General features: G+C 33.6%; 1 protein-coding gene across 2 annotated transcripts; it reads right to left on the bottom strand.

Moving 5' to 3' along the window:
* Window positions 1–2,935: 2,935 nt before the first annotated feature.
* Window positions 2,936–14,780, bottom strand: LOC108223102 (uncharacterized). 2 transcript variants are annotated; one of them, XM_017397182.2, is made up of 17 exons: window positions 14,544–14,780; window positions 13,979–14,048; window positions 13,420–13,700; window positions 13,144–13,311; window positions 12,738–13,043; window positions 12,584–12,651; window positions 11,894–11,978; window positions 10,592–10,795; window positions 10,262–10,321; window positions 9,537–9,616; window positions 6,872–7,110; window positions 6,708–6,799; window positions 6,484–6,613; window positions 5,050–6,347; window positions 4,662–4,951; window positions 3,564–3,728; window positions 2,936–3,454 (listed from the first exon to the last, which is right to left on the bottom strand). In XM_017397182.2, exons 1-17 carry the CDS (start codon window positions 14,676–14,678, stop codon window positions 3,310–3,312), a joined length of 3,816 nt encoding a protein of 1,271 aa, XP_017252671.1. In that variant the 5' UTR covers window positions 14,679–14,780; the 3' UTR covers window positions 2,936–3,309. The 2 variants fall into 2 exon arrangements, with proteins under 2 accessions (XP_017252671.1, XP_017252670.1); XM_017397181.2 differs by having other exon boundaries at window positions 12,557–12,651.
* Window positions 14,781–15,031: the final 251 nt, after the last annotated feature.

Genomic DNA, 15,031 nt, shown 5'->3' on the forward strand with positions numbered 1-15,031 from the left:
ACGTAAGCATCATCTGTAGCCCAATGTTCAGAACTATCAGTCAAATCAACTGATCCTGGAGCACTAAACGTCTCCAAAACATGAACAATTATTTGTTGTGAGAGGTGAGCTCTTGCGGTATCTACCATCGTTCCGAAATCGATGCGAATCTTACCGATCTCCCAAAATACCGTATAAATTCTTTTCAGATTGATAATCGAACGACACATCAAGACACATAAAAATACGAAAAACATAACACACGACATCCCAAAAAGATGGGCACACACTAACATCACAAAACGATGGGCACACAACCTTGATAACAAGGTACTCAAACAAGATTAAATCTTGGTTTTATTGAAACTAAGTAAAATAATAGAGGGGATGAGAGAGCGAAGGGGTTAATTGATGAGAAGATGAAGATCTGGGAGGCGGAGAAGTGACGGTTGAAACCCTAATACGGGAGTCGACTCTCAAAACGAGAGAGATAAGAGTTGTTTAAGAAGCTTAACTGTAGAGATAAGGGAGTTAAGTTATGTAAATCTTAATTTGATTGTCGTCACGTTTCTAGTAATTTCCTATTCATTAGTAAACTTTGCATGTGGCATTCACTCTTCTTATCTACTCAGTCTCACGTAAGGAATCCAGATTTCTGACACCTTTTTCAGCATTTATATTAATTATTATACAGTGCACTCCATTGAAGGTCGCCTTGCAGATTAAATGAAATTGTACCAGTCCATTGCTCACTTTGTTGTAAATTACCCTATATGATAAATTTCTAGCTATATTCGTTTCAATTATTTGAGCAAAATGTTCATTCTGAGATACTATCTCCATCCTAAATTAGATGCGTTAGTTGACTTTGGGCACGTAACTTAAGGTGCATTGACGTATAGTTCCGAAATTTATTTTTTAAAATTTTCTTTTGTAAATGAAAATTTCATATTTAAATTTTTATTTGCAAAAATAAAATTTTAAAAATAAGTAATGTAGCTATGCGGTCAATGGACTTTGATATGCGTGCCTGAAGTCAACGAGCTCATCTAATTTGGGATGGAGGGACTATATTTTATTATCAAATTATGGATCAAGTGCTACAGAGTACACAAAATATTAGATTACTGGAATACCAGCTATAATATTTTTGTTTAATCATAAATAATATATTTGATTATTCAAATTTATATATAATTTATCATTTATAAGTAGTCTTAAACATTTATGTTTCCTCTTTCTTTATTTTTTTTATTTCTTTTAAAAAAATCATTTTGGTAATTTATGATAAACTCACATTTTGCACCCAAAGTATAACTTAAAGTAGCGTTTTGAACTCAAAACACTATTTTAAATAATGTTTTGAACTTAAAAATAAAAGAAAAAATTAGGTAAACCAGGATAAAGTAATATTTCGCACTCAAAACACAACTGAAAATTGACCCATAACACCATAGTGTTTTTAACTTTAATATATATATATATATATTATGGAATAGAAAACGAGGGGTGAGCGATTCGTGCATCCAATCCCTATCAATATATATATAATATTTTTACCCAAACATTTATATTTTGTATAAACACAATTTAAAATTGCGTTTTGAAGTCATATTTAGGCCATTTTTGTCAAAAGAGATATTTGGGGCATTATTTGCTAAAATTGTGAGGCCAACACCCATATTTTTATTGATGGAGAATTTTTTGCATGCAAAGAGCCATTATTATTAATGAGATTGGAGTTAATAGAGATCCTCCATGTAAATTAGTGGTTGTTAGTGTATGCCGTGAAACCGTGTTTGTTGACATACAACCAAAAATTCGATATACACACCCATTTATTTTGAAAGTCGTTTGATTTTTTACAAGAAATGTCTTTTGACTGCATAGCAAATATGTTATTGATTCAAATTTTTTATGAATAAAATATAAAACAGTTATTATAATTGAAAAATAATTAAAATAATAAATTTTACTATATAATCAAAGGGTTAATTATCTAGTTGGTCACTGAAGTGGGATGAATGTATCAAATTGGTCACTGAACTCAAAACGGTATCAAGATGGTCACTGAAGTGGACATAAATATCAAAGAAATACCTTGAAATATAAGTTCAAGAAGTAAAAATATTATTTATAAAGTTTTACACATTATTTTTGAATGTTACCAAAACCAAGTAAAAGATTATAACTTCTAATATTTATGATAATATATTTAGATTTTATCAAGTTTATTTATTATTTATTTTTAATTAAAACAAAGAAAATAACTATATAATAAAATATAAATAATAAATAAACTTGATAAAATATAAATATATTATTTTAAATATTAGAAGTCATAACTTTTTAGTTGGTTGTGATAACATTTAAAAATAATGTGTAAAATTTTATAAATAATATTTTTACTTCTTGAACTCATATTTCAAAGTACTTGTTTGATATTTATGGTGATTCTAGTGACCATCTTATACCGTTTTGAGTTCAGCGACCAACTTGATATATTAAACCCACTTCAGTGACCAACTTGATAATTAACCCTATAATCAAAACACTAATAAATCAATCCACCTATAAAACAAAACAGCAAAGAGTATATAATAGGAAGATAATTATAGGGATGCATTTATGCTGACCACTTTATATGTTGACGGTTCGGCAGAGGCCGGATACAGTGCAGTAATCTTTGTATGATTCCGCATACAGCACGAGATGAGATGCATCACTGAGTATATGTTACTAATACCATGCATTCACAGCGAGTAATCTTATAGAAGCATGCCCGCAAAGTGAAACTCATGGCAATTGCCAACTCACGCTAATAAATGAACGATGAATATTATATGGAACTCTATACCAGTACAGAATTTAATGTTCCCACTCCTCCTGCTAAATCAAACTGAATAACTAAAACAAGCATTAATATCCCAAGTTAGGGAGTTGCTGCAAAGAAACGAGTCTGTAAATCTCTACTTACATATCAACAATACAAACTGAATATGTGTGCATTTGCGCACAGAGATACAATGCCGGAATTCATGTTACAGGAAAGCTTTGTGTTTAAATAAAAGGGAAATGGTAAGTTCAAACTATATGATATGAAAATATCTGCCTATAGCTAATCTCTCCCGCTAATCTCAGCATGTCATTTATTTGATGCTTGCAACCTAGCATTCGGCACAATGACGAAGTCAGTGTCGTCAATTCCTATAGCTTAACAGCACAAACTATCTGTTCTTGTTCTCCAATGTAGCTTCTTTATGGATGTTGTGTTCAGCCATAAAAGCTTCATGGTATAAAAAAAGTGACTTTTATCTACAATGTTTACTTTCATTGGCAGAAGCTTTCTCCTCGGATATTATCCAAGAATTGGTGTGATGCCTTCTGATAATAACTATATTGGCTCAACAATGAAATATCTCTAGGAGTTAGAGACGGTGCAGCATTACTCAAGTAGTTTTTACCAACACAAACTCTGCAGATAACACAATTACAAACACATGTAAACAAAAATGCAGCTGTGCCGTACCATAGAACGAAAATTTTGGGCTTGCATAATAATAATTTGATTATTTAAAACATACCGTCGTGTTGTTGACTTATGGTTTTCCAATAAACGATTGTCTTCCAATCTCGAGATATGGCTCAGTGATGAGAGGTACTCATGAAGGGCATTGCCTTTTACTGATAGATATGATCTTGCAGGAATTAAGGACTGAACTATGCTGCTAAGGGATGATGCTGATTGCCTACACAACAGTTTGAAAACACATTTAGCTTCAGCAGTCATGAAAATTGAATATACTAAACGAGCAAAAGGTAGAGGTGGTGCAAGAGCTCTAATTATCAAAGCAAAAAACCGAAAAACTCAAATCCGCGTACATTGATGAGTGACATTAGGTTTAAACTTGCGCCAAAAGTTCAAGTCTTGCCAAGATTTGGCATCCGTACTACCATTTTATATATGTAATATGGAATAGACTGGTACCACTTTTGACATAAGTTAATGTCCAAAGTCATGTAATGTTCGATTAACTTGTAGACTATTTATTCATTCTTCCTTATACAGATAATCCAGATGAATTTAAAGGAGAACTCTAAATAAATTGTATAAAGATAATAAAATTCAACATTTTAAAAGTTATAGCAATTTATGACATGATTATTAATATCTACATTTCAGGTGTTAGCCCTTCTCAGCACAATTTCAGGAAAAAAAATGCTCAAATACCACACTAGAAAAGGCATTTTTAATGCGACTATGTGTTTAGCATTTTGTACTAAATATTTTTTTCGTTTTATATAAAAAACACAAAAATGCATCTTAATCATGCATCTTTTGAACTTAGGGTTGCAGTGCTCCATCCATTACCACCACTACACCAACTCTCTCATTTAGATTTAACATGATAGCACAAGTATTAAACTCACTTTTAAGCGCCCCCATGGCCTTTTTTCCGGGTAGTATTTTTTGGGCATTTTACACTTCAGATGTGCCATAAGGGGAACTTCTCCTACATTTTTTGAACAAAAGGTTCCTATTTTGAGATGGGGATAGCAAGCATTACAATCAACTATTTACTAATCGATGTAAATGTGTTCTTAATAATGCCTACTATATCTAAAAAGAAATATTTTTGAGCATGAGTGCTAGATTAGAACTTTGACATGAAGCTGTATACCTTCGAGTAGATATACCACTGTCTGGTAGGCTCATTTCTGAATTCTGGATTCTCCTACTATCCCGATTGACCAATTTCCCCAATGACATTGTACTTCTTGAGGACGCCAGCATCTCCCATGCCAAATCCAGTCTGCCAGTAGAAAACATGTTTGTGCCAGCTGCATCTATATCTTTTGCATATAAGCACATCCCATGTTCTGATATTATTGACACCATCTTCAAGTGGTCATCATACCAACTGAGAAAATGTGAATCCTCACATGGGACCATTGAAGGTTCTAGATAATCCTGAAAAAAATTACAAATTGACATCCAGAACAAGATATCCATAAATACAGAGATTAGAATTTTCCAACATCTAGCCCAATATTGAGGCGTATACTCACACTAACTAGTAGTTGACAGTCGCTGAGTAACATGTCAGCTTCCGAAATTAAATTACTCAATCCATGTGCAAGTTTCAGGACTTTAGAAGCATCTTTCCGTTCCAGGATAGCATACTGTTGAAAATTTATGTGACTGTCACGAAGTCTCCTCCAAGTTTCTTGTACAGTATCAGAGGCCACCAAGCAACTGTGATTCTTCTTGTACCTGGATCTCATACTGAAATTCATACTATCACACTCATCAATCTGGTGATATTCTCTTGGAACACCTTGAACACATTCAACATGTGAATCTACTACTTGTTGAATTGGTTGTAATATTGTAATAGTGTCGCTTTTATTGTTCAGCAAAACCGGGATTTCATCCGATCCATAAAGAGATAAATTTAAGTCAATACCAACAACGGGAAACTCAGAGTTTGTCACAGCAGTTTCTGCACCATTAATGCGAGAATCAATTATCTCCTCTACCTCTCTTGATGAATTTGTCACTACTTCACTTTGAGTTTTAGTAAATATTGGAATTTCATCTAATTTAGATGGAGACATATTCAAGTCGATCCTATTATTTGCAAGACCATTTTTTGTATTAGAAGATTCTGCCGTATTGTCAACATTTCCCCAAAGTGTTCCAGAAAAAAAATCAGTGTCAGACACAAATGAGGACTCTCGAACGCAGGGGACATCAACTAATCTGCAAGTGCCATTTAATGGAGCAAAAACTTTTGGAGCTTGAAGTAGCTGCTCGGTCATGGCATTGTTAGACATTTCTAGTGAAAAGCAATGAGATGGACCCTTGCTAATCACATCAAGGTGTGCTTCTAAATGCTCTTCCTTAGACTCTTTGTGAGGAACAAAAGGAAAACTGCCCCTCGACCTCGAGCATTCCTCCCCAGATTGAGAAGATAGCATTGTTTCAGTTCTTCTCGGAATACCTTGCTGGCCAAATGCGACTGAGGACCCTGAAGAATTTGAAAGTTCGCATGCAGTGCCAAGTTGAGATGGAAACTCATTACCGTCCTGATCAGAACAATAACAGCTTAACATTGCTTCCTTTCTGGCATCTATACTGTTTGGTTGAAACTTAATCGCTCCAGAGTTATATATATTTGGTTCTTCCTCATCTATTAGGTTCAAGTGAGTGGCTTCTTTGACCTCGAGCACTGATTTCGTGATAACCTTATCCACAATCTCAGAGAGCTGTGAAGGGTAATCACAGGAAATCATCTTCGGTAATACATTGTGCCCAGCATCCGTATCAAAAACCATCAGACCATATGCACCTAGTATTTTTTTCTCTGAAAAATTGGCAGACCATGAGAATAACCTATATTAGCATATATTTATTGTCTCAAAGGTGAAATCCTTAGGTTCAACTAAACCACGCTTTAGAAATAGCCTTCTAAAAAGTTCATACAAGTTACAGCAAATCACCTCGTGTGTAGGTTTGACCTTGACACCAGAACTGGAGATGCAGAATGGTTTTGCGGATATCTCTGTGACAAAACTCAATAAATCGCCTCACCAGGCAAGGTGAGATAGCAACTTTTTCTGCAGAGCAAACCTACAAAAAAATTAAATTACATAACTGGATACGCTACAGAACAGATCTCCTAGAGAAAGGATGAATAGAAATCTAAGGGCACAATAACTCATACCATGGATGCAAGGCAGAAAAGCTCCTCTAGTGATGGTTTATTGAAACATAACTTTAGCCTGTCCAAATTGTTTGGAAGCACAGGGTTGTTGCCTAAATGTAAAACAATTATGGTAAGTGGTATTCAAATTTCCCTGAAGAAAAATAACCAAGGAACTATCTTACTATTGCTGGTCAATATCATGGGACGTTTTGCTGTTTCTGCAAGTTGTTGTATTGAACCAAGGAAACCGCGGTCTTCATCAAAAACAGTGTCCACATCCTCAAAGAGGATTAAAGTTTTTTTATCACTTTTCTTAGATACTAATTCCGCAGGTGTCATCCTGGTATAATCAGAATCCTCACTGTCTGACAAGGATATCATCTCAGTAACTTCCTTGTTGATCCCTTGGTCTGCTGTGGTACTGCATATCACAAGAAAGGATTTAAAGATATGCTTGATATCTGATATATCTGGATTTCCTGGAACTGAAGAAAAATTATAATAAGTTTATAGCAGAATTGAACAGTTACTGGGATACATGACTGTCTACAGCTCTGATACAAAGTGACTATGCCTCATGGACAGATTGATCCACACAGCCAAAATGATCTTGCAACACAATTAGAGTTTGCATCTTTGATAGCTCTTTCATTTTATAATAACAAAAATACCTTTAGCATAGACATATAGTCTTGAAATGTCAAAAAGGTAAATGATACACCACAACATGGTCATGGGAGATAAATAACACGACTAAACATGATGTGAAAACAATCCATCACGTTACCTAAGAAATAAGAAGCCGTCTATTGCATATACAAAAGTTGACTTTATAAGCTTTCAACGTTGTAAATAACTCCTTGATATATTAAATTCAAAAGTCCCTTTCGTTTGAACAGCACCAAGCACATACATAATTCAATTAGTGAGGTGGTAAGGTTTGAAGCCGTTTGCATCTTAATAGCTCTTCCATATTACAAATTACAAAAAACACCTTTAGCATAGAGATATAGTCTTGGAATGTCATAAAGGTAAATGATGCACCACAACATGGTCATGGGAGATAAATAACACCACTAATTGATGTGAAAACAATCCATCATGTTACCTAAGAAATAAAAAGCCGTGTATTGCATATAGAAAAGTTGACTAATACTCTATATTATAGGCTTTCAATCGTAATAACTCCTTGATATATTACATTCAAAATTCCCTCTCTCTTGAACAGCACCAAGCACATACATAATTCATATAGTGAGGTGGCAATGTTCGAACCCGAGAGCTCTTCCCAAACCTAAATTCTCCTACCATTTTAAGTAACCAACCAATTAATTTCCTAAATTTTAGGACTTTGGAGGTATTAATTACATCATCTTATATTTAACATGAATTAAAAGAATAGCTTTTAAAGATAATTACTACACAACGAGAAGGAAAAAATTGTTTTTGATTGAAGATCCAAGATACACGGGTCAAAACACAATATTTGTTCCACCGCCAAACTTAACTATTATTACTAGCCATCAGGAACAGCTATGTGCAGGTAGAGCTATTAGAATGAAAAACAACAAGGCAAAATGTGGAAACAGGAGTAGACATGAAGACTTGAAGCAGACACTTAAGTACCAAGCAGTAATTAATCATGCATCACATAGTTGGTCTTTTCATATACTATATGCATGTTACGAACTTATATCAGGAAATATGAAGGGCACTACGTATTTTCCCAAAACATGACTTTGGGACACCTTGTGTCTGCACAATTTCAAAATACCTGACATTTTGTGAAATCTTATGATCCAAACAAGCTAGAAGATAATATGCTCAAAGTACGCGAGTTCATTCAATAGCTAAAAAAGATCAATATTACAAACTGATACCATGGTATTCAGAAATGAAAACTGGAAAACTGGAACATTTTGTACCTCAAACATGTAACTGTTGAAATACTGTGGTAAGTGGGTAGTAAAACTAGCAAGACTAATAAATGTTCCACTGAAATTGCAACAAAGAGGTAAAGATAATACAGTGCCCATTCATTCACAAATTATAACATAGCAAGACAAGAGATAACACCAGAGTGTGGAATGCAACTCCATGAAAGCATAGCACAACTTCATGGGATCTGGTTTAAGTTCCAATTGGATTGCTACTACTTACTAGAGTGGGAAAGAAGAAGTTTGAAGATGTACAGAAAAAAGCTGATATAAAATGTTTGGGCTCAAGCAAATTTGTGACGGCTCATTATGCATGAGTCACCTTGGTCAACAAATATGTCATAACTTGAATAAGTCTGAGAAGATTTCGGATAAGGCCGGGCATGAATATATCAAATCAAAATAAGCATGCCAGAATATTCAAATTCCTTTCATGTGTTTAGGCCTTTTGACTTTACTTGACTTTTATGGTGCATAAGACGAATATTTTTAAAATTCCCGATTTCTCTATTCTACTTTAGGCTTTTTTATTTATGTTTATATGGTATAAATTGGCTGATTTTTCCGTATATATTTTAGAAATTTTGTTCGTACTAACCAGCCTTTTAATAGCATCTAAAATTGAAAACTAAAAGATCATTATTCAGAAGTGAGGTTATTCTCTTGGTTCTTCTAAAAAACTAATCGCAGTTTTCTGCGATATCACGGTTCTAGTTTGTCATCTAATCAGATCACAGGACAATCTTCCAGTCCTTATGTCGTCGGGTCTCATCATTTTTGACGGGATTTTCAGCAATTATCCCTTTAAAACTGTATAGTAATGCATATCATATCAACAATTATCATTTCTAATTCAAAAAAACCCTAATTCTTTTTTATGCTAAAATAATGATGATCAAAATTGACGAACCATGAAAGCCAATGTGATTCTACAGCCTCCCGAAACCTTTGCTTCACTAAAGCTCCATTTCGCCAGTCTGATGCATTGACCTAGAATATTGCAAAATAGATGCTTTAGCCCTGGTCCAAATTTATATTTAATACTTCTACAAGGGGACGCGGGACAGGATAGATATGTTACAAGCAAGTAAAAACAAAACAGGACATTAAAGCTCAAATTATATGGAACAGATAGTTCATACTTCATTCTTCCACCAGAATAATTAAATATAATGCATGGCAACAGACTAATAATATTTATCATAATAGTAGAAGAACTACCTTAGATAATTGGCAATTCAGACACTGCATACATACATACATGCATACATATATATATATATATATATATATATATATATATATATATATATATATGTATGTATGTATGTATGTATCTATATATGGTTGTATTCTATAGAGTACCTTATAGAGAGTACCAATGGAAGACCCACATGTCCTGCAACATGTTCTGCTAATATTTGATAATATTTTATATGCAAAACATATTGCATTTCATATATATATTTTTATAAAATATTTTTAAAATATTTTATAAGCCGGAGATATTGCAGGACATATGATTCTCTCATTAGTCCTCTCTATAAGGTCCTTCAACTTTTGCGTGAGTGTGTGTCCGTTTCCCTAAAAAATAAAAGTCATCTCTATTATTAAGCTACATTATATCAACCTTACCTCAATAACTTGAAATCCTTGTTCCTCTGCACAAGCATATATGGCTGCAGACTTCCCACTCTGCAGATTAGGAATACAAACTCTTTTATATACAAACATCTATAAAGAATGGAAAATAATTTCGCGAGTAGATATTGCATTTTAAGTATTCATTTCTTAATTTAAAAAGAATGAAGGATAAGTACAGCTTTAGTATTACTATTACCCGAAATATAAATATTTTAGAGAGGGGCAAAAAAAGGGAGAGAAGAAAGTAGCCATCATATGGTATATTATGAGCAACAAAACTCACATATAAACTAAAGCTAGGTAAGGTAAGTAGTTGCATACCCCTACTGGTCCAGTAATTAAGAGAACATTCTTCAAACGGTTTTCTTCATCCATATCCCCGGAGTCGGATACACTTGTACGAGAGTATTCAGCATCTTGTTCACTGTCTATATTACCAATAATTTTGTTGACTCCCGAACTTTTTTCATGCCAAAGACGTAACCAATTATTTAAATAGGTAACACATTCGCCATTACCGCATATCTGGACACAGCCTAGTTAGAAAAGTTCGTAAAACTCTAAACTTAATTATAAATAGACAAAAACATTAAGACCAGCAAACATTTACATATTACTATGGTTCCAGAACAGATAGTAATATTATATATAAAGGACTACATTCATTTCAGCTATCCAATTATTAAATTTCAAGTTAAAAAAACTTTAAAAGACATAGCTTTATTATAACTTTTTCAAAAATATATATAATACAAAGACAGAACTTGCGATTATAGATTTTTGAACATATCCGTAGATCCAGCTTTTATTACTCATGGGTTGCGGGCGGTAGGTGTTTGTTAGAAAATTGCACTTTGTACCCCAAACTTGGTAAACAATAAGAAAGAAAGGCAGGTTCCCCTATTTTACAGATTGTACTTTTGCATGTTTCCAATTTGGTATGATAATTGTTCCGGTTTAAGTTTTTTGAACATATCCATAGATCCAACTTTCTAATTTACTCATGGGTTGTGTGCGGTAGGTTTATGTCAGAATTGTACCCCAAACTAGGTAAACAATAAAGTGGGAAGGCAGGTTTTTATATAGTACAAGTTGTACTTTTGCATGTCTCCAAATATTAATGTCAAGTAAAATTGTAGTGAAATACACAAAATATATTGTAAAAACCTTTCTTGCAAATTAAATTCTTTATCATTTTTAGTACGAATATTATAAAGGAAAATATGACAAGAATCACGAGTTTCACCGATTTGGATACTCTGTTTAGATATGTGTATGTAAGATACATCATTAAAGAAGGGATACCCCTTTTTCCAATGTGTATCCCTTCATTAAATTAAAATGAAAATCTAATTACCCAAGTAAGAAATGGGTAAGGGTAACCTATATAAATTGGATACCCATTTCAATTGTGCATCGCATTCATTAGTTTTGGATAGTCAATTCAAAAATTGTTATATTTAGTCTTTGCACTCAGAAAATTAGTTTGTATTAAAAAATTGTTATGAATCTTCTTTTGGGAACAAATTCATCTGTTTTGCACTATGATAAATGACAGTTCGAATAATGTGAAACATGAATACTAGTGAGAAGCCAACTCACACTGAGAATTGAGATACTTACCTCATTAGCCTTTTTAGGCTGGTATTTATTTGTCCATAAGCTGTTTTGAGGCTGATTGACACAACTATGACCATATGATATCATCCTGATAACGGCACAATGCATAGAAAAAATAATATCGGTTAGACAATAATGCATACCTGTTATCTATACCACAGGTTTTTTTCGGCTTATATTGATCCAAAACCTAAGTTTGTCTTACATTCCTACATGGGCCTATAATGTTAGTCCAATTAACAATTAACAGAAATGTTAAGGTTTTAATACCGTTCAGTATCAGGTTGATGAAGTGATCTTTAAATATCTTCCAAATTTGGTGGAGTTTTTTAGTAGTTAACTTGATGCATGTAAATTTTTGGAAACTGGTCTTCTGTAGTTGTAATTTTTATTCATGTCGTAAAGCGTGGATTTTTTTGACCTAGTTTGTTGTAGTCTCCTTCTCAAGTCTTCATTAACACAATATTTCCTATATTATCATAGCCTAGGTATTAGGTAATACAGGTGCTGTGCTTTGCAAAAAAAAGACTGCACTTCTAATAACATATGGAGAAAACAATCAAATAATCAGTTCAACTGAGAAAAACACAAAGAGCTACATATGCAGAATATATATTTAGAAGTCAGAGTTTCATAATAAGAGAGTAAAAAGTTAATATTTCTCACTTTTCTTTAAAGAATATATCACCGTACTTGACATCTGAAATTTGTGCACAAGTAGCATCAACTGCGGACGGATTAACTTCGCTCGAAGTATAATTCTGTCATTTGAAAAGTATCACAAGCTTCACTGTGAAAAAAAGATCTGCAAATGATGATTACCATTTGCTTCTAATCAAATACATACCTCCACTCTCTCGATTGATCTTTCACGGTCAGCTGCTTGCTCATCACTGAATACCACAGATGATGCAGAATGGATATAATCTTGTTGTATAGGAGAAAGATGCGAAGGCACCTTGTCAGCTTTATTCAGACATTTATATGATGAACCATTATTCTGACAACCAGAGGCGTTGAGAAAGTTGTCAAAATGTAGGACTTTGACTGTTGTTTCATAATTTGATGATTCACTTTTCAAGTCAAAGTTGGCACAGACAGATCTTTCAGAAAAAGTCCAGTTTCCCCAATCCAGAGAGAGGTTTTCATCATCCTGTTAAGGCAAATGTTATCCGATAATGTATAAAATAAATGATAAAATGCGTTTATATATTTAGAGCCCCTTCTTTAATCAGAAACTCAATGAATCATACCTCAACTTGTTCAAATACATGAATAGGGCTAAAATTGATGCTTTGACCCTTCTTATCAACCAAGGACTGATCACTTTCCTCATCAGTTCTTTCCTGGCTTCTCTTGACCGTTTTCCAAGACGAGAAAAATGGATGTATCAGTCTCCCTCCATATATTCGTAAATTTTCCTGTTAAACATATTTTATGGATTTGAACACAAATATATTTTACATCAAACATTTAATACTACAAGAAAAACATTTAATAGTAAAACGAAATAGGAGAATTAGACAAACCTCAGCTTGCAATTTAGCCTCTAAACGCAAATCAGGAACTAATTGTGAAGCCCGTTCACAAGGTATAGGATTATTCGGCTGCACAGATCCGTCATTTAAGCCACTAGACAAAAGCTTTTTCTTGGCGGTACTATTCTTTTGCCGCTTCTCTGGAGTGGCCCGAGCACCACGTTTCTTTGGTGTAGCACTAGTACAGCGCTTCGCCGGTGTAGCACTAGAACGGCGCTTCTCTGGTGTAGCACTAGAACAGCGCCTCCGTTTTTGAGGACTTCTCGTATGATCTAAATTATGTATACAATATAATATTTGTTTTTATTTCACTCACCGTTCAAGAGATAGTATTATTTGCAGTCATCTCTATACAATTACTTTTAACAGAAGACCATTCTTAAAAACAAAGTTGTTTTCATGTAAGCACACAACTAAAATGTTACAACCCTTTTGAACAACAATTTGTACATACTTACATACTATGATAGTATGATGTGATATAAACAAAAGCAAAAAGGGTAATAAGTTCAGGTAGCAAGTACACGGTACCCAAAATAAGTCCACTTACTGTTCAGTTGATGCAAATCTTCTTCTTCGTCCATTCCTTTGCTTGTAGTCTCCTCCTTAGTTACCGCAACCTAATAATGAAATCAATCCAAATTTACTATATACAATTAAGTAAACATTCATAAAGAAACAAAATTCAAATTCCGACTATTTGTAACCAACTTAACTGCCTAAACAGTTGAGCAAGTTACCAATATTATTCAAACCATTGTATTATCTGAAATTGTGTCCTTTCGAAGAGTTTGGGGACAAAATTGTGTAATTCTGTTGTGTCGTTTTCTTGAATAAGGAAGCAAGATTCTACATAAGATAAGACATGATCGCTTTTATGGTCACGAATATGAGTATGGGATAATACAATATATAAGTTCTAAGTGCTAAATACTAGTAAGGATTCGAAAGAGATGTATCTGTTCTAGGATAGTATCTGGAGTATGTTATGAGCTGATTTTTACAAAATTCGATAGACTTGTTGTTTATGAATTTGGATACATACAATCATACGATGACAAGACCAAATAAAACACAGGATTTTATGAAATGAAGCAAAAAAACACAAACATCACCTCAGGTTTGTTGATGTTTTGGTCGGCGTTGTCGAGAGGAAGCATTGTGGACTGAATAAGTCGGCGGCGAGCTCGCGACGGCAGGGGAGAGCGGGGATCGGAGATGCTGGTGCGTTGCTCAGCTGGACTGTCCATTGAATTGAGGTGAATTGTGAATGGAAGAATCAAGTGAATTATTCGGGTTTGGATTTTAAGGGGAAGCAAGCAGCAGTCTCGATTTCAGTTCTTACTCTGATTTATTTATTACACCAATATATTTATTTTTATTAATGGACAAAAAAGAAGAAATAACGGAAAAAGACTATTACCAAATGGATGAATACGAAGGTGGAACATCCCAAACATTAAATTTTAAACCAGAAACATATAAAAGAATTTAAAATGAAACAGAAGAATTAACAATAAAAAAGATTTTTAAGACAAACTATTTTGAAAGAAATAAACAAATAAGGTATATAGCACAAAAACATGAAAACGTAATAGACATA

Source organism: Daucus carota, chromosome 5, assembly GCF_001625215.2.
Source record: "Daucus carota subsp. sativus chromosome 5, DH1 v3.0, whole genome shotgun sequence".
NCBI lineage: Eukaryota > Viridiplantae > Streptophyta > Magnoliopsida > Apiales > Apiaceae > Daucus > Daucus carota.